At 43.3% G+C, this 25450-nt stretch overlaps 1 protein-coding gene across 1 annotated transcript; it reads left to right on the forward strand.

Moving 5' to 3' along the window:
• Window positions 1-87: 87 nt before the first annotated feature.
• Window positions 88-13732, forward strand: LOC115774862 (serine incorporator 1). The gene is made up of 10 exons (XM_030722324.1): window positions 88-241; window positions 775-936; window positions 3594-3787; window positions 4495-4574; window positions 5041-5178; window positions 5602-5771; window positions 6095-6185; window positions 8236-8377; window positions 8505-8729; window positions 12708-13732. The coding sequence occupies exons 1-10, from the start codon at window positions 203-205 to the stop codon at window positions 12844-12846; spliced, it is 1380 nt and encodes a 459-aa protein (XP_030578184.1). The 5' UTR covers window positions 88-202; the 3' UTR covers window positions 12847-13732.
• Window positions 13733-25450: the final 11718 nt, after the last annotated feature.

The raw sequence follows: 25450 nt of genomic DNA on the forward strand, positions 1-25450 counted from the left end.
CGGAAACATTGCTGAGAAAATCTCTCCACCCGGTTACATCACCAGCGGCAGTTGGATCTTTTTTCCTGCCAATAGAGGGCAGCTGAACGCTGAGCAGCATCGACACTGTGGCGTAGAAGAAGTCAGGGCGCCGTCCATCTTCTAGGAAATCGACGGCCATCTGATCTGCTGTTGGACGAGAAAAGAACAAACAACAGCGATCATGGGAGCTGTTCTGGGTTTGTGCTCCATGGCAAGCTGGGTAAGTAGCATTTTAACAGTTAATAGTTTTAATAGCAACAATACGTTTTAGCTGCTTCCATTTAACAATACAACAATACAATAACTGCGCAGTAGCAAAATGTCAGGGGGCCGAGAGACGCAGGGATACGGAAATAACAGTATTGGGTCAACAACAACAACAACAACAACATTAATTTTTGAATAAATTGGTGGCTCGTGTAGTTACGGGGCAGCTTGTAGAGCCACATTACATCACCCTGTTTTAAACTACTCAAGTAACAGCCTGCCGAGCACTGAATGCTTGGTCTCGGCCAGCGTTTTTACATCTTGTATGTTACACTCCAACAAAACGTGAAGTAATAGTTCCTTAACACGGTAAACACTCTCCACGATGTCATCAGTGCATAGGGGTATGACGCTGGCGTAACCTAACAGCCGCAGGCTCGTTTCTTGCGACACAGACACACGATGCTCCTTGGATGACGAACTGTTTACTTTCTATTCCTGCTACTGAAATACATCTGCTTGGCTAATTCCCATTTGTGTATGCAGGTCCCGTGCCTGTGTGGCAGTGCCCCCTGCCTGCTGTGTCGATGCTGCCCCAGTGGAAACAATTCCACTGTGACACGACTCATCTACGCCTTCTTCCTGCTGCTGGGAGTGGCTGTAGCCTGTATTATGCTGATGCCTGGCATGGAGGGGCAGCTCAAGAAGGTATACAGAGTTCCTGACATAAAGAAATGCACTATTCAACCAGGGCTGGGTGATATAGATCATAAATGGTGCCTTTATATATTCGTACTCCATATAAGATAAGATAAGATAAAACTTTAATAATCCCACGACGGGGAAATTTGTGCATTACAGCAGCTCAATACAGAGAAAAAATGAAAAGGATGAGTAAGAACAAATAACTAAACTAAAAACTAAAATTCAATAGAATAAAATAAAATAGCATAAAATAATATAGCTTTATATTTTCTGTCCAGGCAATGTGTGAGATGTCACAAGTTATAAAAACAGACTCAGCAAAATACACAACAAAAAACCAAACACATTTCCTCAGTGTAACCTTCAAATTCATTCTGGGCTTTAAAACAGCTTTTACTCAGTTATAAATAATTCATTTAAATTGAAGTGGAGCTGCATGACGTTTCCACAGTCACTGTGTCATTTACGGTGGATGGCATTTGGCACATCACAATACAGACTGGAGTACAGAACTTCTGTTTTAAGTGGGTATTTAACATGTTAAAATTTCACACAGTGTTAGAAAAACAGCTCTTGTTTCCTGCAAAGTGACAAATGAACAATTTTTGTCAACCATTCACAATGCATGGAATTATACTTTTAACAGATACCTTCAAATTTGATGTTATTAGCATTGCTTGAGGTGCAGAGAAAATTTGTCAGTGTAATAAAGTCTTTGTATCACACAGCTAGGGCTGCAACTATCGATTATTCCGTCGATTAATTGAGTAACTGGATAAGAAATGCCTTCGTTTTATTCCTCTGCATATTTTCCTGCAGATTCTTTGCTGTGTGAAACAAACAGCAGTGGATGGAGCAGCTACAAAGTTCTCCGTTCTTCACCTTGGTGCTTGCTGATCAGGTGGTTGATGAAGGGCTCCTCCAGCTGTTCCCCAGTCAAGGTTTAATTGTGGTTACAGGAAAAAGCACTGCTGCTTCAGACAAAAAAACGTTTCCCTTCACGCCATCTGAGCTCACTGTCTCAATTTTGTACTTTAATCCCTGAGTAGTGATTAAAAATAGACCTGCAGTAGAAACGTATTTAGGAGAATGCTTGCATATGAAGCCTTTCAGCATTAAGCTCTTGCAGCCCCCAGTTTTTCAACAAAAACACTGATAACACAACAGCAGCAGCAGCTGTTTTACGTGCAGTCTGTCTGCACAAGCACAAAGGGGCGGAGCCGCTATAGAGAGGATGAGCTCAGGCTGAGTGAAAGGAAACGTTTTTCTAGCGTCCAAAAGAAGCTTTTTTTCCTGTAATTCCCAGTAAACCTTTACTGGGAAACAGCTGGAGGTCCTTCATCATCCACCTGATCAACAGGTGAAGAAAAGAGAACTTTGTAGCTGCTCCATCCACCCTGTTTGTTTCGCACAGGGAAAAACTGCAGTACTGAAGTTAAAATATGCAGATGCCCGCCAAGGCCAGAAGTGAGCGGCTAGCCTTCATATCAGCGTCACCTGCCCTCACCTGTGCGTAGCTCATGTTGCCTAGCAACCGTGAGTGCAAAGCACAGCTGTGTAAAAGCAGCTGTTAAACGGAGAACGAACTTTTTCTCCTTTTTGTGGTTTAATTTTGATTCTTTTATTCAAAATAAGCTGTTAAAACAAGCATAACACATTTCAACATCAAGGAATACAGCTGAGCAAATGATTAATTTCCAACTATATTAAGTGAGACATTAATGTTGAAAAAAACTATCCAGTTATGATGCTTAACTTTAATTTCAGGAGTTTGCTCATCACAGGAGCACTTCCACCCTTCACTGGTCTGTGTAGTAGACTGGTGGGAAAATAAACAAAATTTAGAAGTTTAAGCTTATGTATATTGATTCATTCATCAACCAAACTTAAATTAATATTTCTCATGCTAATATATATATATATATATATATATATATATATATATATATATATATAGTTATGAAGCCAATGTGTTCTTTTCTTTTCCACTCCTGCCATGCCATTTATCCATCTATCGTTGCACCTCATTCTTGACTCTAAGTCGTCACATTTGACAGATTTTGGCAGTACAAATATCACGGAGCATTCTAGCTGTGTCGTCCTGTTTTCCGTATTCCCAGGCCTTTCCTCCATGCTTACTGTTCTTTGTTCTAAGGATGTTGTTCTGTCCATAAGTTCTTTCATATTAGTCTCAAGTCTAGCCAATGCCCTCTTGTTATCTCCCACCACTTCAGCATGTTTTGTGTAATTTGCACATCTCCCTAAATATGACAAGTTCTCCAGCCTTCTCTAGCTTGACCATTTTCCATAAATCTTCTTTGAAACCTTATATTCTAACATTACATACTTTCTGTTGCTTGCGCCTTAGTTAAAACTAGTTTTGATTGGTTTCCTCGAACGTGACTTTTCTCACTGCCTTCTACCACATGGAAGTACCCCACACATGCATCAGAGTTCTAGCCAGGTGTTGATCTGTTAGCTTTTATCACAACTATTAGCACTAACAAGCAGTTGTTTGATAGAGCTGGGTTGTGAATTGTTTCTGGCTGGATCCCTGATGCACCTTTTGTGTTTCTGACTGTCATTTATGTATTAGTCAGAACCTGAACAAAATGTTATTGCTCAAGTCCAAACTCATCAAAGTCTGACTGCTGCTCTAGATTCCAGGTTTCTGTGAAGGCGGTATGGGTTCATCTATTCCTGGTGTGGAGGGACACGTGAACTGTGACGTGCTGGTTGGCTACAAGGCTGTGTACCGTGTTTGCTTTGGAATGGCCATGTTCTTCCTGCTCTTCTCTCTACTCATGATCAAAGTCAAGAGCAGCAAGGATCCCCGTGCTGCACTGCACAATGGGTGAGTCGGCATTTGCAGCTTCCACATCATGTCTGCTGTGACAAAGTCGTTTTATTGAAACTTCATGGACTGATTACCTGCATGATGGAAAAACTGACATGGTTTCACCATGCCAAACAGACAAGGTTGAGGTATTGTCATAACCTTGGCGTAGACGTCTGTTCTACAAAAACTTTAACGTTAATCCAACCTCAAGAACGACTTTACCTGAGATGTTCAAATTTACACCACAGATGCATCTACTAAAGTTTGAATTTTGGCAATCTTGACCTGAAGGTAAAGGTCAGAGGTCAAGTTCCACAAAAACTTTAACATCGTCTATAACTTGATGTGACCTAGGATTTTCAAATTCATAGATCCACCCACTAAACATCTCGGTCGAGCTTGAATCTCAGCGACCTTGACCCGAAGCTAAAGGTCAGAGGTCAACTTTTCTGAAAATCTTGTGAATGCAATAACTCAAACAGTCAAATGTTTGAATTTACGCTGTAGATGCATACTAGACCCAGCTAATGTCACACACTGACTTTACTATAGCAGCACCTTACAGATCCAAAACAGCTAAGCGTTGGCACCCACTCTGCGGTGCTCTTGTTAACATATTCAGTACTAATCTGAGTACAAATCGAAACCTCTGCGTTTTGCCAGGGATGTGAGTACTGTTCAAAGTGAAATGCATTTGTTACATTTTTGTTTCTGTCTGTCAGGTTTTGGTTCTTCAAGTTTGCAGCAGCTGTTGCCATCACGATTGGATCATTTTTCATCTCAGAAGGGCCCTTCACTACTGGTAACTATTTCTTTGTCCTCTCTGACTAAATCCTATGCACAGCTGGCAAGTGCATTCTGATCATAAATCCACTTTGATTATTTAAAAAACAAAACAATATGCACATGTTGTGTGCATATTGTTGCTGTGCTGTTTCTGTCTGAATCATGTTTGAAGAAGCACAGGGTTTTGTAGCATTGCATTTTGACAAAACTGCAGCTGAACAGGAGGTTAAAGAAGCATCCCTTCTTTTATTTTTACAGTGCGCATTAATGGACAGCAAAACAAGAAATGTAAACATACCAAATTATAGCCCTCTTTATCTAAAACCATCATTCAGTAGAATTCAGGATGCACGAGCTTTTATCTTTTTTTCTGTTAACTCAACATTTTATTTTATTTATGTCCTATGTGTAACTTTTTGTTGGTCAACATAGTTGCAAATCTGTGTCTTCTGCATAGTTCTTTCTCTCTCTGTGATCCACAGTGTGGTTCTACGTCGGCATGGCAGGGGCCTTCTGTTTCATCCTCATCCAGCTTGTTTTACTCATCGACTTTGCCCATTCCTGGAATGAGTCCTGGGTGGAAAAGATGGAGGAGGGCAACTCTCGCTGCTGGTATGCAGGTATGATAACAAGGGGCAGAGGCCTATCAACCGGATGAAAGTTTAGCTAATATAGACCTCTGTGATTTGGAAGTTTTCTTTGATGTGATCTCTTTTTAAAACTCACCTGTGACCATGTGAGGGTGCTTTGGAGGAATAATACAATGCAATTCACTTCAGTTTTATTTATTTAGTAACAAATCACAACAGTCGCCTTAAGGAGATTTATATTGCAATATAAAATAAAACCCCAACAATCAGACAACCCCCTGTGAGCAAGCACTTGGTGACAGTAACAGTGGCGCGTACATCACTGCGTATGCAGTTTTTGAGTGCTTAACTAATACAGGGAGAACTGGCCAGTTAGACAATAAATCTGAATGTGACTTTACAAGAATATCATGTTGTATTTGGTCTTAATGATGTTTTATTGTATGTTCGCAGCTCTACTGTCGGTCACTACAGTGAGCTACTTGTTGTCTCTTGTGTCCCTGGTCATGTTCTATGTCTACTACACCCACTCTGATGGCTGCACTGAGAACAAGGTCTTCATCAGCATCAATATGCTCCTCTGCATCACTGCCTCGGTCATGTCCATCCTGCCGCAGATCCAGGTTCAGACCATTTCTCTTCTACATTTATGCAGAGGCCTCTCTTTGACTTACAGACTACAGGACATTTTGTGCAGATTTATGGACTGCCATGTTCAAATTTTATGTTTAAGTAGAAGGATGCATGATATATGTACAATGAGTGGTTTATAATTATATTGAGATGACAGGGTGATTGAGTGCTTTATGGCAAGATCATTTTGAAGCATATGATGATGGAAGAGTGCACCTAATATCATTTAGGATGTGTTGTTGGGGTATGTGGCTCTTTACTCCAATACTGCGTGACACTGTTTTCTGACTGGTGCCTGATGTTCTGTGTGCAGGAGTCCCAGCCCAGGTCTGGCCTGTTGCAGTCTTCCCTCGTGACACTGTACACCATGTACCTGACCTGGTCTGCTATGACCAATGAGCCTGGTAAGAAAACATACATGCATACAGGGTTTCTGCCAGAAAAACGGTTGTGTTTCACGTTGCAGTATATTGATGTGCTCAAATAATGAAGCACTATCCCTCTGGTGACAAAAGACTTTTTACTAGTGGCGTTTAGTTGAGCACTTCTTGAGAAAGCTGCAAACTCACGAGAAGTAGTCCGCTTTAATCTGCCAGTTTTACACAGGTGTTTTGAGCAGGGACACGGACACCTTCAGTGAGTTTATCCTTATAGCTGTCTTCTTTTTTTTTTTTTTAGATGTACAGCACTTTGGTCAGCAGGTGTTGTTTTAAAATGTGCTATAGAAATAAACTTGACTTTTTAAAACACTAACTTCCTCTCATATGAATGCCTGCAAATGATGCATTCAGGGAATATCTGTAAATTGGTTAAAAATACCCTGAGTTAATCCCCGCCAGCCAGGCGCTGCATAGAGATCTTTGAATATGTTTTTGATATGTTTTAATGCTGTGTCTATTGTGTGAGCCACATCACACATAAATCTGTCTTGTTGTGTCAGTGATCTGTCTGCAGGGTAAGGTCATTCTAACCTGTACATGGCCCATATCTATATGTGGTTTTAATAAAAAGATGTTCACTAAGCTGTTTATAACTGGTATAAATATCCTTTGTAAAAATGTAGCAACCACATCAAATTTTTGCATCTCCCCATAGTTTGCATGTACCATATCCAAGTGTTTTTTTTACTTACACTGTTCTGGTGTCTACACTATACAGTGACCATACAGTGACAGCCCCTCACTGTACAGGCCAAGAGTTCAGCTTTATATGATGGCCACACACAACACAAATTAAAGGACAAAAATGAATGAATAATTCACTACAATGAGATGGCTCTGTTATGCTCTGTTCATTATTTTTTTCCCAGAGGACCATACTGAGTGAGACAAAGTGTGCTGAAGGGACACACAGTGCAATGAATGAAAATATGGCTGCAGGTTACAAATATAACACTTACAAAAAACTTTGTAAATGCTACATCAACATTTAAATTATCCTACATCTTGCACCTATCTTACACAGCATAGGTTATTGATGAAATGCATGCTTTTGTATTTAATTAAATAACCGTAGAGATAAAGGGCAGTCTTTGGCTTTAGTGACACAGAGGCTCTGGGGTCGATAGACGCGCCCGTGTGTCCAAATGCTATCATAAATATAACATGACGTAGTAGCTTGACGCTGCTTTGCTGACTCTTCGTTTCAACATGAGTTGAAAGTGCAGACTTCAAACTACGCACCAGTTTTTAAATGGTGTTGATAGAGTCAGAATCAATAATCTATGCCTTGCCTTTTCCTGTATATTATCCTCACGTTTGATGCTCGTTTCGTGCAGGAAGTGCTAGCGAACAAAATAAAAAAACATACACACACAAAAAAAAAATCTCGACATCCTCTTTCCTATTGGTGGAAAAATGCACAACATCACTGAATCAAAAAATTATATGGCAACGTTTGACATTTTGTTGAACAGGTGAAAGGATGTGATATTGATGGCAGTTTTTCCTGTGATGTGCTCCTCTGTCTGCTGGACATGAGCTGTTTTTTTTGGAGTGGCACGAATCATTTGTGAGGCATCTTATTTGATTTTTCTGTAATAGTTGTACAAAAACCACCTGCAGCATTGCCTGCATTTTAATGTAAATTGTTGTTTATAACCTTGTTGTTTGCTAAACGTGCATACAGTTTTGAAAATTACAACTTATGTTTGTATTTTAAATTTCAAATATAGTTTGTTAAACATATTTTTGATTTTCATAGTAAAAAAAAAATCAAACTTTTTTCTACTTGGATTTTACGTTTTGTGGGATTTCAGGTCCAGTGTGTTAATGCAGTATATCAAAATGAAAAAATAACTTTACAGTCACACATGTGAGGCTGTGCTGAAGATAATGAATCAAACAAGGCAAAGTGAACAGTGTTTAAGGTGAAATATGAGGGTAAAATCAAAAGTAGTGAAAAACGGCCGATTATACCCCAGAGGGTTCAAACTGACCGCTTCTTGTCTCTCAGACAGGAAATGTAACCCAAGCCTTCTGGGCATTATTGGGCTAAACAGCACCAGTCCTGCTGGTCAGGACCATGTGGTTCAGTGGTGGGATGCCCAAGGGATTGTGGGATTGATCCTTTTCCTCATGTGTGTCCTATATTCCAGGTGAGGAACTCCTAAATTATCTATACAGTTATGAAATTGTAGAGAAACACCCAATGACTAAATGATTCATTTACTAATCTTTGTGCATAGCATGACCCTGAACTCTCACCCTCTGTTTTTTCATCAGCATCCGCAATTCATCCAATGCCCAGGTGAACAAGCTGACTCTGACCAGTGATGAGTCTGCTCTGATTGAAGATGGGCCTCAGACTGACAGCTTCGAGGAGGGCAGCAGCCCCAACAGAGCTGTGGACAATGAGAAAGATGGCGTTACATATTCTTACTCTTTCTTCCACTTCATGTTGTTCCTGGCATCACTCTACATTATGATGACACTCACCAACTGGTACAGGTAGGCTTCACACTGTAGAAGAGCTGTAGCTGTGCTCTGTATTTTTGTTACTGTGGAAAAATCCCATGAAATAAATGTAAAATTTAAAGTCTCCACTAGTTGGGGACTTTTTTTTTTTTTTGCTCGGCTGTGGATTTTGTACATTGTATGTGGGGTTGAGGTCCAAATAAAGTGCTGTCTTTGTGTGTGTTAGGGTAAGGTATATCTTGGACAAAGCTTAAGCTCAGCCTTAAGAGAAATGAGGCAATATTTTCCTCAAGAGCCATTACTATCAAATTCTTATTTGAATTTGTTGGTATTTATACTTTTGCATACATATACCGTATTTTTCGGACTATAAGCCGCTACTTTTTTCCCACGTTTTGAACCATGCGGCTTATAGCCCGGTGCGGCGTTTCTGTGGATTTTTCTTTAACCACCAGGGGGCTCTTTAGCAGGATATGAATCATGGGACGTCAAAGTTGGAAATCAAAGAAGAAAGCGCCAACAAGTGCTAGCAGCAGGCACAAAAGAGATTTTTTTCAAACTCCCTCATCATGGAAACCACAAAAAGAACTTCCTATGATGCCGCTTTTAAGTTGAGGGCTATCGACCTGGCACTACAGGAGGGAAATAGAGCCGCTGCACGTAAGCTCGGCGTGAACGAATCAATGGTGAATTGACTTGTTATAACTCAAATTTGGGGTTGTCTGTCCCCCTCTGCTGAGTGCCGAGTAATTGTGGAAAACCGAGAGCGGCGGAGATACCAGCGGCTTATAGCCCGGTGCGGCTTATATATGTACGTTTCCAGTTTTTTCCAAAAAATTTGTAGGTGCGGCTTATAGTATGGTGCGCTCTATAGTCCGGAAAATACGGTATATGCAATATATCACGGCTGACAGTTCTGTCACATTCTGTCCTGTTTGATACTTTGAAACTGCCAAGAATATGTCATTTGTCTCAGTAACTTTTTATTAATTTGATTTTAAATGCATTTTTGGAACATCTTAGTCAGTTCAGTTTTATTTATATAGGGCCAAATCACAGCAACAGTCGCATCAGGGTGCTGTATGTTGTAAAGACCCTACAATAATACAGAGAAACTCCAACAATGACATGGCCCCTATGGGGATGAGGGGCCTGAAAGCTGAAAGCTCTGCCTCCCATTCTACTCTTAAGTATCCTAGGAACCACAAGTAAGCCAGCAGTCTGAGAGTGAAGTGCTCTGTTGGGGTGATATGGGACTATGAGGTCTTTGAGATAAGATGGGGCCTGATTATTCAAGACCTTGTAGGTGAGGAGAAGGATTTTAAATTCAGTTCTGGATTTAAGAGGGAGCCAATGAAGAGAAGCCAATAGGGGAGAAATCTGCTCTCTATATGGGGTACGGGTCTTTTCACAGAACATAAAAACATATAGAATCTGTCACTTTAAGCCCAGTCTCAAAAGCAGGACCACCCATCACTCTGAATGGATTGATGGGTGCAGGATGAAGGATTAGGAATGTTGTCTCAAGTCAAGAACACTGGGAAATCAGTAAGCCAGGTAGTAAACTCATCAATCATGTGGACCAAATCATTAAAGGTAAACAACAAATTTCTAAAAACTAGTAACTTTAGAACAAAACAAACAAAAAAAGAAAGACTGACAAAACGACCAAACACTAGAAAGATCTACGTGGTTCCTGGCAGTGAAAATTTTGACACACTTTTCATTTTCATTTAATTTTCATTTCACTGACATCACATAATGCATCATCATAAAAGGCCTGAACTTCATCAGACGCACCCATGTGTGCCAAAAGGGCTAAAATGTCGTGCTTCTTTGCATCCTTCATAGTGGTCTGCTTTAGGAGTGGCTCAGGCTTTAAATCAGCCTACTGCTTACCTCTTTGGCTACACTGCAGAAACGGTACTTCCCGCTGAAAACTGTTCCAACTTTTAATCCACCTGTTGCTCTGTTATCAGAAATACACAGTATTATTTCACAGTTTCTGTGCGTTATAGATTTCAGTTGAAAATGCTCTTGTTGCATGTTACTTCATGTTTGTTGGGTGCATGGAAATGAAAGTATTAAATAACAATATTTATATTTTATTCTTTAAAATAATGTTGTCGGGGACTGTTGGCCCTCGGGCACTTTCGCATTGTCAAATCTGGCCCTTCTTTTGGCTAGAACCTTGTTAAGGCATTCCTGAAGTTTAACTAATTGGTGTGTGTCATCTGGCCAGAGGTGGCAAAAGTACAGACATTCTGTACTTGTGTTAAAAAAATACTCTGGTAAAAGATGAAGTACTGGTTCAACTTCTTTACTTAAGTAAAAGTAAAAAGTACAGGCTCTGAAATGTACTCAGAGTAAGAAAACACAGAGCTTTACTGTAAATACAGTACAGCAAACTGACCTGTTTATCCAGCACTAAACTGCAGCATTTTCATACAATCGTTGAATTACAAAAAGTTAGCATATCTCAGTTTGTTTTGCAGCCCTTAACTCTAAATCTAACCTCTCTCCTTCCTCTCGTCTTCTTTATTACATCTCTGAGTGAACTTCTCTCTCTTTGCTCTCCCTGGAAATACAGCAGCTCTTCTTTTAGCTAGCAGACACAGTGTGAGACAAACTGCACACACTTCTTGTGTGTATGTTGATATTTGTTGAGCATTTAAAATTTCCTGCGACATGTTAATCCCTTTATTTTCACTCCTCTTCAGTAGCGCTAGCTAAGATGCTGGAAGTACCACAAGCACAACATCTGCCCTCGGTCCGGACCCATGTTAACCCTGATTATAGTGCTATGAATGATAAATAAATTATACATAAATTATATGGTTTTGCCTTTTTATTCTGTTTGTATGCGATAAGCCCCATTGATGGAGGATACACCAGTAGGATTGTCTCTTATGGGTTATTGTTCCGCTATTTAAGCTCAGATCATTTGATGCTTGACAGCGTAGTGACTGGAAATGCAAACTTCTCTGTCATGTTAAACCTAAAGTATCGAGTCTGTTTGAAAATGTAATGAGTAGAAACAACAGATATTTATGTAAAAGTAAAAAGTAGTCAGAAAAATAAATCCTCAAAGTACCCAAAAGTACCTGAAAAATATATTTATGTACAGTAGCAAAGTATTCGTACTTCATTACTTCCCACCTCTGCATCTGGATTCATGGATAGATAAAGCTGAATATCATCTGCATAACAATGTAAATTGATGCAGTGCTTTCTAATAATACTGCCTAAGGGAAGCATGTATAATGTAAATAAAATTGGTCCTAGCACAGAACCCTGTGGAACTCCATAATTAACCTTAGTGTGTGAAGAAGACTCCCCATTTACATGAACAAACTGGAGTCTATTAGATAAATATGATTCAAACCACTGCAGTGCAGTACCTTTAATACCTATAGCAAGCTCTAATCTCTGCAGTGAAATGTTAGGGTTAACCATACCAAACGCTGCACTGAGGTCCAACAGGACAAGAACAGAGATGAGTCCACTGTCAGAGGCTGTAAGAAGATCATTGGTAACCTTCACTAATGCTGTTTCTGTACTGTGATGAATTCTGAAACCTGACTGAAACTCTTCAAATAAACCGTTCCTCTGCAGATGATCAGTTAGCTGTTTTACAACTACTCTTTCAAGAATCTTTGAGAGAAAAGGAAGGTTGGAGATTGGCCTATAATTAGCTAAGACAGCTGGGTCAAGTGATGGCTTTTTAATTAATGGTTTAATTACTGCCACTTTAAAGGCCTGTGGTACACAGCCCATTAATGGAGATACACTGAACAGATTTAAGATCGATGCATTCATCAATGCTAGAACTTCTTTGAGCAATCTTTTAAGAACGTGATTTAACATGTTGATGGTTTAGAGGAAGTAATTATTAAAGTTAACTCTGCAATTACGCTGTTTTGTTTGAATTTTATGTTTTTGTAAGTCCATACTAGTCATAATAGAACTAACATCAATCCATCTGTCCACTTTGTTTCTCTGTATCTGCAGCCCTGACTCTAATTATGAGGCCATCACCAGCAAGTGGCCATCTGTGTGGGTGAAGATCTCCTCCAGCTGGATTTGCATTGCACTCTATGTGTGGACACTAGTGGCACCACTGGTCCTGGTCAACAGGGATTTTGACTGAAACACACACTGTCTCACTGCTCATCCACACATTCAGACTTTCACCTTATTTTGTTTCCACAAATTCAGTAAAGCAGTAGGTATCTAATGTTGCATCAGTCAGTGCTGGAGGAACAGGCGCTCTCCTCAGGCTGGTTTTGTTTAGTGGTTGTGTTGACTCACTTGTACAGTTTGTTGCAGCTACATAATCAGGGGATGATGAACTAGTCAGGGTGTTCATGTTTTTCATTTTTCCACCTTTGACTTCTGCCCATTCTCATCTAGTATGATATATGTTCCCCATGCTCTCGAAGTTAATATATCCTGTTAAATCTAGTGGATGACTTTGTTTTCTTTCCAAAAATTTAGCTGCATGCTTTTCTTTGAAATCTTGATGTAGCATTAACAGTAGTTGTATCTGAAATGTCTTAGGTTGCCATGATCCTGTGGGCAACACCAAGTGAACTCTGCATTGTAATATTATATATGCTGTTACATGTTAAAAAAGGGAGAAATTGATTTGAGTTGTGCATGATAGCTGTGATATTGCGAAGCAAGAGTAGGGTTACCACCGACTCCCATCAGTGAGCAGGGCTGTGTATGTTATTTGTGTAGTTATCTGCTCTTCTGCATCTTGCACGTCTGGACATACTCAAATAATAGAGCAACAAAATGCATTCTTGTTTTTGAGTGCTTGTGATTTGCATTTTGATAGCCTTTGTGGTTTTGACTGCTTGAAAAGCTTCTGGATAAGTTATTTCATAATGTTTACCATTAGCCTGTAGTCCCTCCCAGACGAGGCAGACATGGTGCGAGTCTCATCTGTGCTTTTCTCCTAATATGTTTTTTTTTCTTGACCCCACAGTATATTGTAACACATTTAATAAAATAAATGGCAGGAAAAAAAAGTCAAGTCTCCTTTGTTTGTTGCCCCTGTGAAGCACATAGCTGTCAGATACAGCATTAAAACCACCTATTATTAAGTAGACCACTCAAAGAATATTGAGGTATGGACTCAATGCAGTTTTATTTATATAGTACTAAATCACAACAGTTGCCTCAAGGCGCTTTATATTGTAAGGTAAAGACCCTACAATAATTACTTATTATTCAGCTGCAGCCTTATGGACAAACTGCAGGAGACAGAAAGTGAAGATAAAAACACACAAGGAGAAACAGCTCAGACTGAGACAGCAGTCTCTGATGGCCACAGCAGAGATGTTCCACTGAGTTACTGTCAAAGGTCAGAGGTCATTCATAGTTTCATATTTAGCAGAAAACATGCAGGGCAGCTTTCCAAGTCTGTAATGAATATAAAGTTTCACCAATAAAAGCAAACACATTACAAGAAATGTCTCAGCTTTATAATTTTAAATATTTCCATTTTAGTTAAAGACTGCAGATTGTGTTGGTAAAAATTAAGATATTATGAACAGATCTGGACTGGATGAGCTGCATCTGGACCTTATCTGGTCTGAATCTGTGATCCTGATCCATTTGGATCCTCCTGCTGTGCAGGTGGACCCGGACGTAGTTTGCCGATCCATTATAGAGCCTATGATCACCGATTTAGGTGATTATCGGAAAATATGTCAAGATTCATATGCTTTCTGACTTGATCTCATGCACCGGACTATCTTTGTTTCCTTTGTGTCACCACAAACACTTGGTCATCCCGGAATGATCTAAATTTCACTGGTCTTCCCTTTTCACTGAAATTTCAGACTAGTACCCTGCATCCTGGAAGCAGCTCTGTAACATGTATTTTCCTGTCATGGAGCATTTTCCCTCTTCTGCTCTCCTTATAGGCTGTCGCTGAGGCCAGTGTGTAAGCATTCTTCATGCGAGCCTTCCACTACTCAGCATAATCTTGGTGGGATGGACTTTGACCTTTTGCTGTGAGACCAAAAATCATATCAATGGGAAGTCTGGGGTATCTTCCTAACAAGAGGAAATAAGGTGCATACCCCGTGGCCTCACTGCACGTACAATTATAAGCGTGGACCACCTTAGCCAGGGATGTCATCCAAGCCGCCTGTGCTCCCTCTAGAAGGTTCTGGAGCATGGCCAGCAGTGTCCCATTAACTCTTTCCACCTATGGTGTGGTCCTGGATCTTTTAACTCCACTTTGTTCTTCAGGCTTAGCAGTTTGTTTTTGAACTCTGCCCCCTGGTCATGGTGGTAGTGATGGGCAAAACGAGGCTTTGTGAAACACTGAAGCATTTGTGCCAGAATTGTATCAAGGCTTCGAAACAATCTGAAACCCACAGTGACACCTGCTGGCCAATTTGGTTATCGCCACATCTTGGTAATACTGTTCAATGAAACAATGATACAGACATGCCCTGCACAAGTCCAAACAAAGCTCCTGATTAAAACTGACTATCAATAATTATGATCAACACATGTTTGGGAGGAACGAGGAGGCTGTTAAAGACAGCAAGCTGTAACTATTTTTGCTCTGTTAACATTCGTGAACCTGTTACAGTTGCTTAGTAATTCACTGTAACACACAATAAACCTCTTTATAAAATAAAATACACTGTTTATCATAATAACCACACACAGTTGTCTTTGGCCTCAGTCGGTTTCATTTTTGCCAGTCTTGGGAAAAAGAAAAGTTTGGATGTGTTTTGTTGGCGTTAAGCTTTATGGCTTTTTGTGTCATCAGGTTTGTTCTACACACAGTCAAACAAAGCTAGAAGTTGGTGTAGCATTAGGCTTTATTTTCTATTAATTCAAATATGAATGTTTAGATTAAGAAAAAACTAAATATTTTCCTTTTGTAAAAAAAAATGCTGGCATTGATTAAGTTTTAATGGGATCATTCGCAACAGTCATTTTCACATCTTCACACTGAGCAGTACTATTATGAATCTGAGGAAACACGCCATCCTCCACCGAGGGACCTCTGAAACATGAAGAAGCTTTCCTTAACTTTATTTGCAACCTATACTTATGTGGATGTCGTATCTGTGACATGACCCTGATGTTTGACTCTGTCTGAGGCTTTGAACCTGCAGCCTTTCGCCTCCTGTTTATAGGACACTCAGTGGGAATAAAAAGGGAAAAAAAAAACTCATTTGTCCTAGCACAGTTCTTGGGGCAGTATGATCTCATGAGCTGTTATTTGTGACTAGGCGGGTGACACGGGACCAGATTCCCTGCTGTAAATGGCAGCTGCGAATAGGGACTTGGCTCAAATAAGACATCCTGCCATTCTGGTACTGGGCCTGCTCTTACACTATACTTGACAACCCTTGCCTGCTGGAATGCTCATCAATTCCCTCCCTTCTGGAGCAAACCCTGAGGCTAAATCTGGAGTTGGGGGTCCCACAGGTGGTCTGATGTTGTATTCAGCACACTCCAGCAACTCCCTACGACCTGGGTATTCACTGCCATCGTCCTGGCTTGCTAGGCCAAACCTCAGGTTTAAAGGGTGGGGACAGTTCAGAGCACACTGTACTCCACCATAAAGCCCCTTTGCACATGGCATGAAGGAAATCAATCCAAGTCCTGCAGTGTTGGGGGAGAGGCAAAAATGGCAAATGAAAGATGTCACTGGCAGCTGTAGTCTCAAACCTGCATGCAGGCAGCTCAGGGCAGCTTGTTTGCTGATGTGGAGACGACATCTTTCAACTGCACCCTGAGTGACCAAGCAGTAGTCAGTGGTCTCAAACTCCTGGCCCGCAGGCCACTTCCGGCCCCGTCCCCTACTTCTGGCCCGCGATTTGATTCAATTCATCCATCCACCTATTCTCTTCCGCTTATCCGGGGCCGGGTCATGGGGGCAGGAGCCTAAGCAGAGAAGCCCAGGCTTCCCTCTCCCCAGCCACCTCCTCCAGCTCATCCGGAGGGACCCCAAGGCGTTCCCAGGCCAGCCGAGAGATATAATCTTCCCAGCGTGTCCTGGGTCTACCACGGGGCCTCCACCCGGTGAGACATGCCTGGAACACCTCACCCAAGAAGCAGCCAGGAGGCATCCTAATCAGATGCCCGAGCCACCTCAACTGGCTCATTCGATGTGGAGGAGCAGCGGCTCTACTCTGAACCCCTCCCGGATGACCGCACTCCTCACCTTATCTCTAAGGGAGAGGCCAGCCACCCTTAGAAGGAAACTAATTTCTGCCGCTTGTATTTGCGATCTTATTCTTTCGGTCACTACCCAAAGCTCGTGACCATAGGTGAGGGTAGGAACGTAGATCGACCAGTGTAGCGTCCGCATCACTGCAGAAGCAGCCCCGATCCGTCTGTTGATCTCCTGCTCCCTTCTTCCATCACTCGTGAACAAGACCCCGAGATACTTGAACTCCTCCACTTGGGGCAAGAACTCGTTCCTGAGCTGGAGAGGGCACTCCACCCTTTTCCGGCTGAGGACCATGGCCTCAGACTTAGAGGTGCTGATTCTCATGCCGGCCACTTCACACTCGGCTGCGACCCGTTCCACTGCGAGCTGGAGGCCATCACCTGATGAAGCCAACAGGACCGCATCATCTGCAAAGAGCAGAGATGAGATCTGAGGCCACCAATGAAGAAGCCTTCCGCCACCTGGCTATGCCTAGAAATTCTGTCCATAAAAATTATGAACAGACGGACCCTCCTTTCCAGCACCCTGGCATAGACCTTACCGGGGAGGCTGAGGAGTGTGATCCCCCGAAAGTTGGAACACACCCTCCGGTCTCCCTTCTTAAAGATGGGGACCACCACCCTGGTCTGCCAATCCAATGGCACTGCCCCAGATCTCCATGAGATGTTGCAGAGGCGTGTCAACCAAGACAGCCCTACAACATCCAGAGCCTTCAGGAACTCAGGGCGAATCTCGTCCACCCCAGGGGCTCTGCCACCAAGGAGTTGTTTAACTGCCTCAGTGACCTCACCCCTAGTGATGGTCAAGTCATCTCCCTCGTCCCCAGACTCTGCCTCCACTACAGAAGGTGTGTCAGTGGGATTCAGGAGGTCCTCGAAGTTTTCCTTCCACCATCCGACTATAGCCTCAGTTGAAGTCAGCAGCACCCCACCCGCACTATAAACCGTGTGAGTGGAGCACTGCTTTCCCCTCCTGAGTTCCCTGACGGTTTGCCAGAATCACTTCGATGCTATTCGAAAGTCTTTTTCCATAGCCTCACCAAACTCCTCCCACACCTGAGTTTTTGCTTTGGCCACTGCCCGAGCTGCATTCCGCTTGGCCTGCTGATACCTGTCAGCTGCCTCCGGAGTCCCACAGGCTAACCAAGCCCAATAGGACTCTTTCTTCAGCTTGATGGCTCCCTTCACCTCTGGTGACCACCATTTGGTTCGGGGATTACCCCCACGACAGGCACCAACCACCTTGCAGCCACAGCTCTGAGCAGCAGCCTCAACAATGGAGGTGCGGAACACGGTCCATTCGGACTCAATGTCCTCATCCTCCCTCAGAATGCTGTCGAAATTCTGCCAGAGGTGGGAGTTGAAGATCTCCCGGACTGGGGCTTCTGCCAGACATTCCCAGCGCATCCTCACAATACGTTTAGGTGCGCCAGGTCTGTCCAGCATCTTCCCCCACCACCTGATCCAACTCACCACCAGGTGGTGATCAGTTGACAGCTTAGCTCCTCTCTTCACCTGAGTGTCCAGAACATACGGCTGCAGATCTCATGATACAATTACAAAATCAATCATCGACCTGCGACCTAGGGTGTCCTGGTGCCATGTGCACTTATGGACATCCCTATGTTCGAACATGGTGTTTGTTATGGACAAACTGTGATTTGCACAGAAGTCCAATAACAAAACACCATTCGGGTTCAGATCGGGCAGGCCGTTCCTCCCAATCACGCCCCTCCTGGTCTCACTGTCATTGCCCACATGAGCATTGACGTCTCCCAGCAAGACTATGGAGTCACCAGATGGAGCACTCTCCAGCACCCCACCCAGCGACTCCAAAAAGGGTGGGTACTCTGAACTGTCATTCGGCGAATAAGCGCAAACAACAGTCAACAACAGTTCCCTGGCCCGAAGGTGCAGGGAAGCAACCCTCTCGTCCGCCGGTGAAAGCTCTGACGTACAGGCAGCAAGCCGGGGGGATACAAGAATACCCACCCCAGCTCACCGCCTCTCAGCGAGGGCAACTCCAGACTGGAACAGAGTCCAGCCCTTCTCCGGGAGACTGGTTCCAGAGCCCAGGCCATATGTTGAGGTGAGCCCAACTACACTGCTCAAAAAAATAAAGGGAGCACTGAAATAACACATTCTAGATCTGAATGAATGAAATATTCTCATTGAATACTTTGTTCTGTACAAAGTTGAATGTGCTGACAACAAAATCACACAAAAATCATCAATGGAAATCAAATTTATTAACCAACGGAGGAATGGATTTGGAGTCACACACAAAATTAAAGTGTAAAAACACACTACAGGCTGATCCAACTTTGATGTAATGTCCTTAAAACAAGTCAAAATGAGACTCAGTATTGTGTGTGGCGTCCACGTGCCTGAATGACCTCCCTACAATGCCTGGGCATGCTCCTGATGAGGTGGCGGATGGTCTCCTGAGGGATCTCCTCCCAGACCTGGACTAAAGCATCCACCAACTCCTGGACAGTCTGTGGTGCAATGTGACGTTGGTGGATGGAGCGAGACATGATGTCCCAGATGTGCTCAATCGGATTCAGGTGTGGGGAACGGGCGGGCCAGTCCATAGCTCCAATGCCTTCATCTTGCAGGAACTGTTGACACACTCCAGCCACATGAGGTCTAGCATTGTCCTGCATTAGGAGGAACCCAGGGGCAACCGCACCAGCATATGGATTCACAAGGGGTCTGAGGATCTCATCTCGGTACCTAATGGCAGTCATGCTACCTCTGGCGAGCACACCATTACTGACCCACTGCCAAACTGGTCATGCTGAAGGATGTTGCAGGCAGCAGATCACTCTCCACGGCGTCTCCAGGCTCTGTCACATCTGTCACATGTGCTCAGTGTGAACCTGCTTTCATCTGTGAAGAGCACAGGGGGCCAGTGGTGAATTTGCCAATCCTGGTGTTCTTTGGCAAATGCCAAGCATCCTGCACAGTGTTGGGCTGTAAGCACAACCCCCATCTGTGGATGTCGGGCCCTCATACCATCCTCATGGATGGCACAACGGTTTCTAACCGTTTGTGCAGACACATGCACATTTGTGGCCTGCTGGAGGTCATTTTGCAGGGTTCTGGCAGTGCTCCTCCTGTACCACCTTGCACAAAGGCGGAGGTAGCGGTCCTGTTGCTGGGTTGTTGCCCTCCTACGGCCTCCTCAACGTCTCCTGGTGTACTGGCCTGTCTCTTGGTAGCGCCTCCAGCCTCTGGACACTACGCTGACAGACACAGCAAACCTTCTTGCCACAGCTCGCATTGATGTGCCATCCTGGATGAGCTGCACTACCTGAGCCACTTGTGTGGGTTGTAGAGTCCGTCTCATGCTACCACGAGTGTGAAAGCACCACCAACATTCAAAATGACCAAAACATTAGCCAGAAAGCATAGGTACTGAGAAGTGGTCTGTGGTCCCCACCTGCAGAACCACTTCTTTATTGAATGTGTCTTGCTAATTGCCAATAATTTCCATCTGTTGTCTATTCCATTTGCACAACAGCATGTGAAATTGATTGTCAATCAGTGTTGCTTCCTTTGTGGACAGTTTGATTTCACAGAAGTTTGATTTACTTGAAGTTATATTGTGTTGTTTAAGTGTTCCCTTTATTTTTTTGAGCAGTGTATATCTAGCTGGTATCTCTCAACCTCACGCGCTAGATCAGGCTCCTTCCCCACCAGAGAGGTGACATTCCATGTCCCAGTAGCCAGTCTCAATAGTCGGGGATCGGTCTGCCAGGGCCTCCGCCCTCGGCCACCGCCCACACTGCACCCAACCCCTACAACACCCAGGTGGTGGGCCTACAGGAGGGTGGGCCCATGTCTTCTCTTTGGGTTGCGCCTGGCCGAGCACCACGGGCTAATGCCCGGCCACCAGACGCTCTCCCTCGAGCTCCCTCCCCAGGCCTGGCTCCAGGGTGGGGCCCTGGTAACCCTATCCTGGGCAGGGTAAACTGTTCCCTTGCTGTTACAAACATAGGGGTCTTCTGAACCGCTCCTTGTCTGGACCCTCACCCAGGACCAGTTTGCCATGGGGGACCCTACCAGGGGCACAAGCCCCCGGGCAACATAGCTCCTGGGATCACCGGGACACACAAACCCCATCCACCACGATAAGGTGGTGATTTACGGAGGAGTGATTCAATTCAATTTTATTTTATTTATATAGCACCAAATCACAACAAACAGTCACCTCACAGTGCTTTTTATCGTAGGTAAAGACCCTACAATAATACAGAGAAAACCCAACAGTCAAAACGACCCCCTATGAGCAAGTATTTGGCTACAGTGGGAAGGAAAAACTCACTTTTAACAGGAAGAAACCTCCAGCAGAACCAGGCTCAGGGAGGGGCAGTCATCTGCTGTGACCAGTTGGGCTGAGGGGAGAGAGACAGGACAAACAACACACTGTGGAAGAGAGACAAAGATTAATAATAACTAATTATTAAATGCAGGGTGGAGTATAAACAAAGTAAATAAGGTGAATGAAAAGAAACAGTGCATTATGGAAACCCCCAGTAGCCTAGGCCTATAGCAACATAACTAAGGGATGGTTCAGGGTCACCTGATCCAGCCCTAACTATAAGCTTTATCATAAAGGAAAGTTTTAAGCCTAATCTTAAAAATAGAGAGGGTGTCTGTCTCCTGAATCCAAGCTGGAAGCTGGTTCCACAGAAGAGGGGCCTGAAAGCTGAAGGCTCTGCCTCCCATTCTACTCTTAAGTATCCTAGGAACCACAAGTAAGCCAGCAGTCTGAGAGTGAAGTGCTCTGTTTGGGTGATACAGTACTATGAGGTCTTTAAGATAAGATGGGGCCTGATTATCCAAGACCTTGTATGTGAGGAGAAGGATTTTAAATTCTATTCTAGGGAGCAAATGAAGAGAAAATGATGTAAGTGATTAAGTTACTTTTTTGACATTTCGCTTTCCCCTCCAATTAATATGAGTTAGCAAAATATCAAAAAACTAACTTCAGGGTCCAAATTGTCTTATATTTTTTACATTAAATCATCAGCTGGAAGTAGGGGGCGGGGCTGGAAGTGTAAATGTTTTATAATATTGTGGAGTGATAATTTTGGACAAGCTCTTTATTTAAGAACCTATAAACTTTGCTTAATTCTATACTGGTTTTTAACTAATTAATGATCCAAAGGAAAAAAAAATCACAAAACACTTAAACTTTATAAAAATTCTTCATAATTATAAAAAGTATCAGTATTGGTATTGGTAACAGTATCAGCGATACTGGCCCTGTATTTACTTGGTATTGGATCAATACCAAATCTTGCAGTATCGCACACCACTACCAAGTACTGTTTAGGGTCAGCACTGCTTGCCCCTGACAGGGAGGGGCCTAGGAAATGTGGTCTAACCAAAGCTTGTCTCCTCAAAACTAGTTGTCAACAAACATCTTCAATGTGGTCGAAATGGCACCAAAAAGAAAAAGAGCAGGTCTCCACAATTCATACAATTCAGATAATTCTTGGCATGGCTTCAAGAAATAAAGATTTAAGAATGGGGGGGGGGCTGTTGACGTTGGCTGCACACATGCTGATGGCTCCAACTCACTTACTGGAATTTCTGAACCATGCAAGATTCGGCCGACAGCAACTGCCCAGAGCGTCATTCTGCACTTGTGGCCTACGAGCTCAAGAGGCTGGATATTGACGTCATGGCAGTTAGTGAAGTCCGCTTTGCTGGTGAAGACAGTCTAAAAGAACACGACACCAGCAATACCCTTCTCTGTTCAGGGAAAACTAAAACAGAGAGACGTCTCTCCTGCATTGGATTCATGATCAAGAACTCCATTGTCTCTAAACTAGTAGAACTGCCAGTGGGTCACTCAGATCACATTATATCTCTGTGTCTTCTGGTTGGTAACAAGCAAAACATCAACCTCTTCAGCATATATGGTCCAGCAGAGCCAGTCAACAAGGACAGGTACTATTCAGACCTGCACACTGCTCTGCACCAAGCCCCTGCTGATGGCAAGGTCATCATTCTTGACAAGTTTAACGCCAGGGTGATGCGTGACTCAGAAATCTGGAAAGGAGTACTAGGCAGGCACAGTGTGAGCTATAGCAATGACAATGTTGCTGGAGTTCTGCACTGACCAACATCTTGTCATCACTAACATGATCTTCCAGCAGAAGGAAAGGCTGAAGACAATCTGGATGCACGCCCCTGGTCCAAACACTGGCACCTCATAGACTACATCCTGGTGTGTCAACGAGACATCAGAGATGTCTTGCACACCATGACCAGTGCAGAGATCATCGCCTTGTACGCTGCAAACTCGACCTCAAGTTCAAATGAAAACCGGAGAAAAGAGGAACACTGCAACGCAAATTCAAAGTCAGTAATCTTCAGTCAGAAGAAATTAAAACTAAATTTCAAACTACTCTAGAGACTATGTTAGCAGATTCATCTTTCATGCCAGACACCAGTGGTCACACAGTAAAAACACTATCCTACAGGTCTTCAAAAGTATTTTAGGTTTCTCACAAAAGAAGAACCAGGACTGGTTTGACAAAAACAATCACACAGTCCAAGAGCTCCTATTGTTGAAGCATGATGCGTACCAGGCCCATCTCGCCCGGCCAGCCTGCCCAGCATAGTTTTTTGTCTTGCCTGCACCAAACTTCAGCACAAGCTATGAGAGATCCAAAATCAGTGGTGGTCCATTCTAGCAGAGAGGACCCAGTTATGCACAGACAGAGGGACTTGAAGGGTTTCTATCAAGCCCTGAAGGCAGTATATGGTCCTTCTTTTCAAGTCCAAAGTCCACTGTGCAGCGCAGGTGGCAAAATGCTGCTGACAAACAAGGCCTCCATCATGAGCCACTGGTCTGAGCACTTCAACACTCTTTTCTCACCCTAAAGAAGACTGAAGTTCTTCATCAGCCTGCACCAAACCAGCTTTGCCTCCAGCCCCACATCACCAACAACCAATCTGTACTTAAATCCGTGCAGCAGGTTACTTATCTTGGCTGTACCATTTCTGATGACACCAAGATTGACAAAGAGATTGACAACAGGCTAACAAAAGCCAACAGCACCTTTGGCAGACTTCTCAAAATGGTGTGGAGCAGCAGAATCTTGGCTTATCCTACCAAAATCCAAGTGTACAGAGATGTAGTGCTGTCTGTGCTGCTGCATGAATGTCAATCATGGGTCACCTACAAGCATCACCTGCAACTGCTTGAGCATTTCCATCATCCTCATGATCTACTGGAGTGACCAACATTAAGGTCCTCCAGCAGGTGGAGCTCCCTAGCATCAAAATCATGCTGCTTAAATCACGACTTCGCTGGACTGCACATGTCTCTAGGATGGAAGACTACCGTCTACCCAAGATAGTTCTGTACGGTGAGCTGATCTCCGGCAAATGCAATAGAGGGGGCCCTAAAAAGTAGTACAAGGACCTATTGAAGTCCTCCTTAAACACCTGTAATATCAGCCCCTCTCACTGGACAGTCCTGGCCTCTGACAGGAACAGCTGGCATAGGTCTATCAGCTTAGCAGTTAAGTCTTTCGAAGCCACTAGTAGGGCTGACCTGGAAGAAAAAAAGGAGCAGACAAAAAATTGTCATCCACTGCCCCTGACCTTGTTCAGATCTTCTACTGCACCCACTGTGGTAGAGTCTGCTTATCTCGGATAGGCCTTGTAAGCCAGCGTGCCTGCAGCTTCGACGCCCCCCTTCATTAATCTTTGTTTCTTGAAGCCATGCCAAGAATTATCTGAATTGTATGAACTGCATTAGTTATGAATCGCCTACATACTATGAAATGCCTATGTGAGGAGGAATAAACTTTATATGACCTTTTAAGAGTTGTTTTGTATGATTAAAATGTACCTTGCTAACGAATAAGAGAAGATGCATCTGACAGTCTGAAAATTACCCTCTGACTCTTTTCTCATTTTTCATATTTTTGTGCTTAGCTACCAATAGATGAGGGGGAGGTGAAAGGTTATACTGTCAGTTTGTAGATCATGTCAAAGTTTCAAATGTCATTGTGTGGTTTTACTTCCTCTCTCGTCTGTGCGCTTACAACCAAATATGGTCATGTGTTGTGTGTGACTACGTGTATAAAGATGCTTTGAGTACTTCCTCAAATTGAAAGCACCCTCATGAAACTGTCTAGCTGACTGCACAGCTGTATGCAAGGGTCTCCTCCTGCAGGAATAAAAGCTTTACCCTGGAAGCTATCATGTGGGCCTGGTCTTTTGATCCATCCATCCATTCTCTTCCACTTATCCTGTTCAGGGTTGCAGGGTGGAGCCTATCCCAGCTGTCATAGGGCAAGAGTCAGGGTACACCCTGTACAGGTCACCAGCCTCTCACAGGGCTAACAAAGCGAGGCAGACAACCATTCATTCTGGGAATTTAGAATCACCAATTAACCTAACCCGAGTAACTGCATGTCTTTGGACTGTAGGGGGAACCGGAGTACCCGGAGGAAACTCACACAAACATGGGGAGAACATGCAAACGCCACACAGAAAGACCCTGGTCA

Source organism: Archocentrus centrarchus, chromosome 24 (genome assembly GCF_007364275.1).
Source record: "Archocentrus centrarchus isolate MPI-CPG fArcCen1 chromosome 24, fArcCen1, whole genome shotgun sequence".
Lineage (NCBI taxonomy): Eukaryota > Metazoa > Chordata > Actinopteri > Cichliformes > Cichlidae > Archocentrus > Archocentrus centrarchus.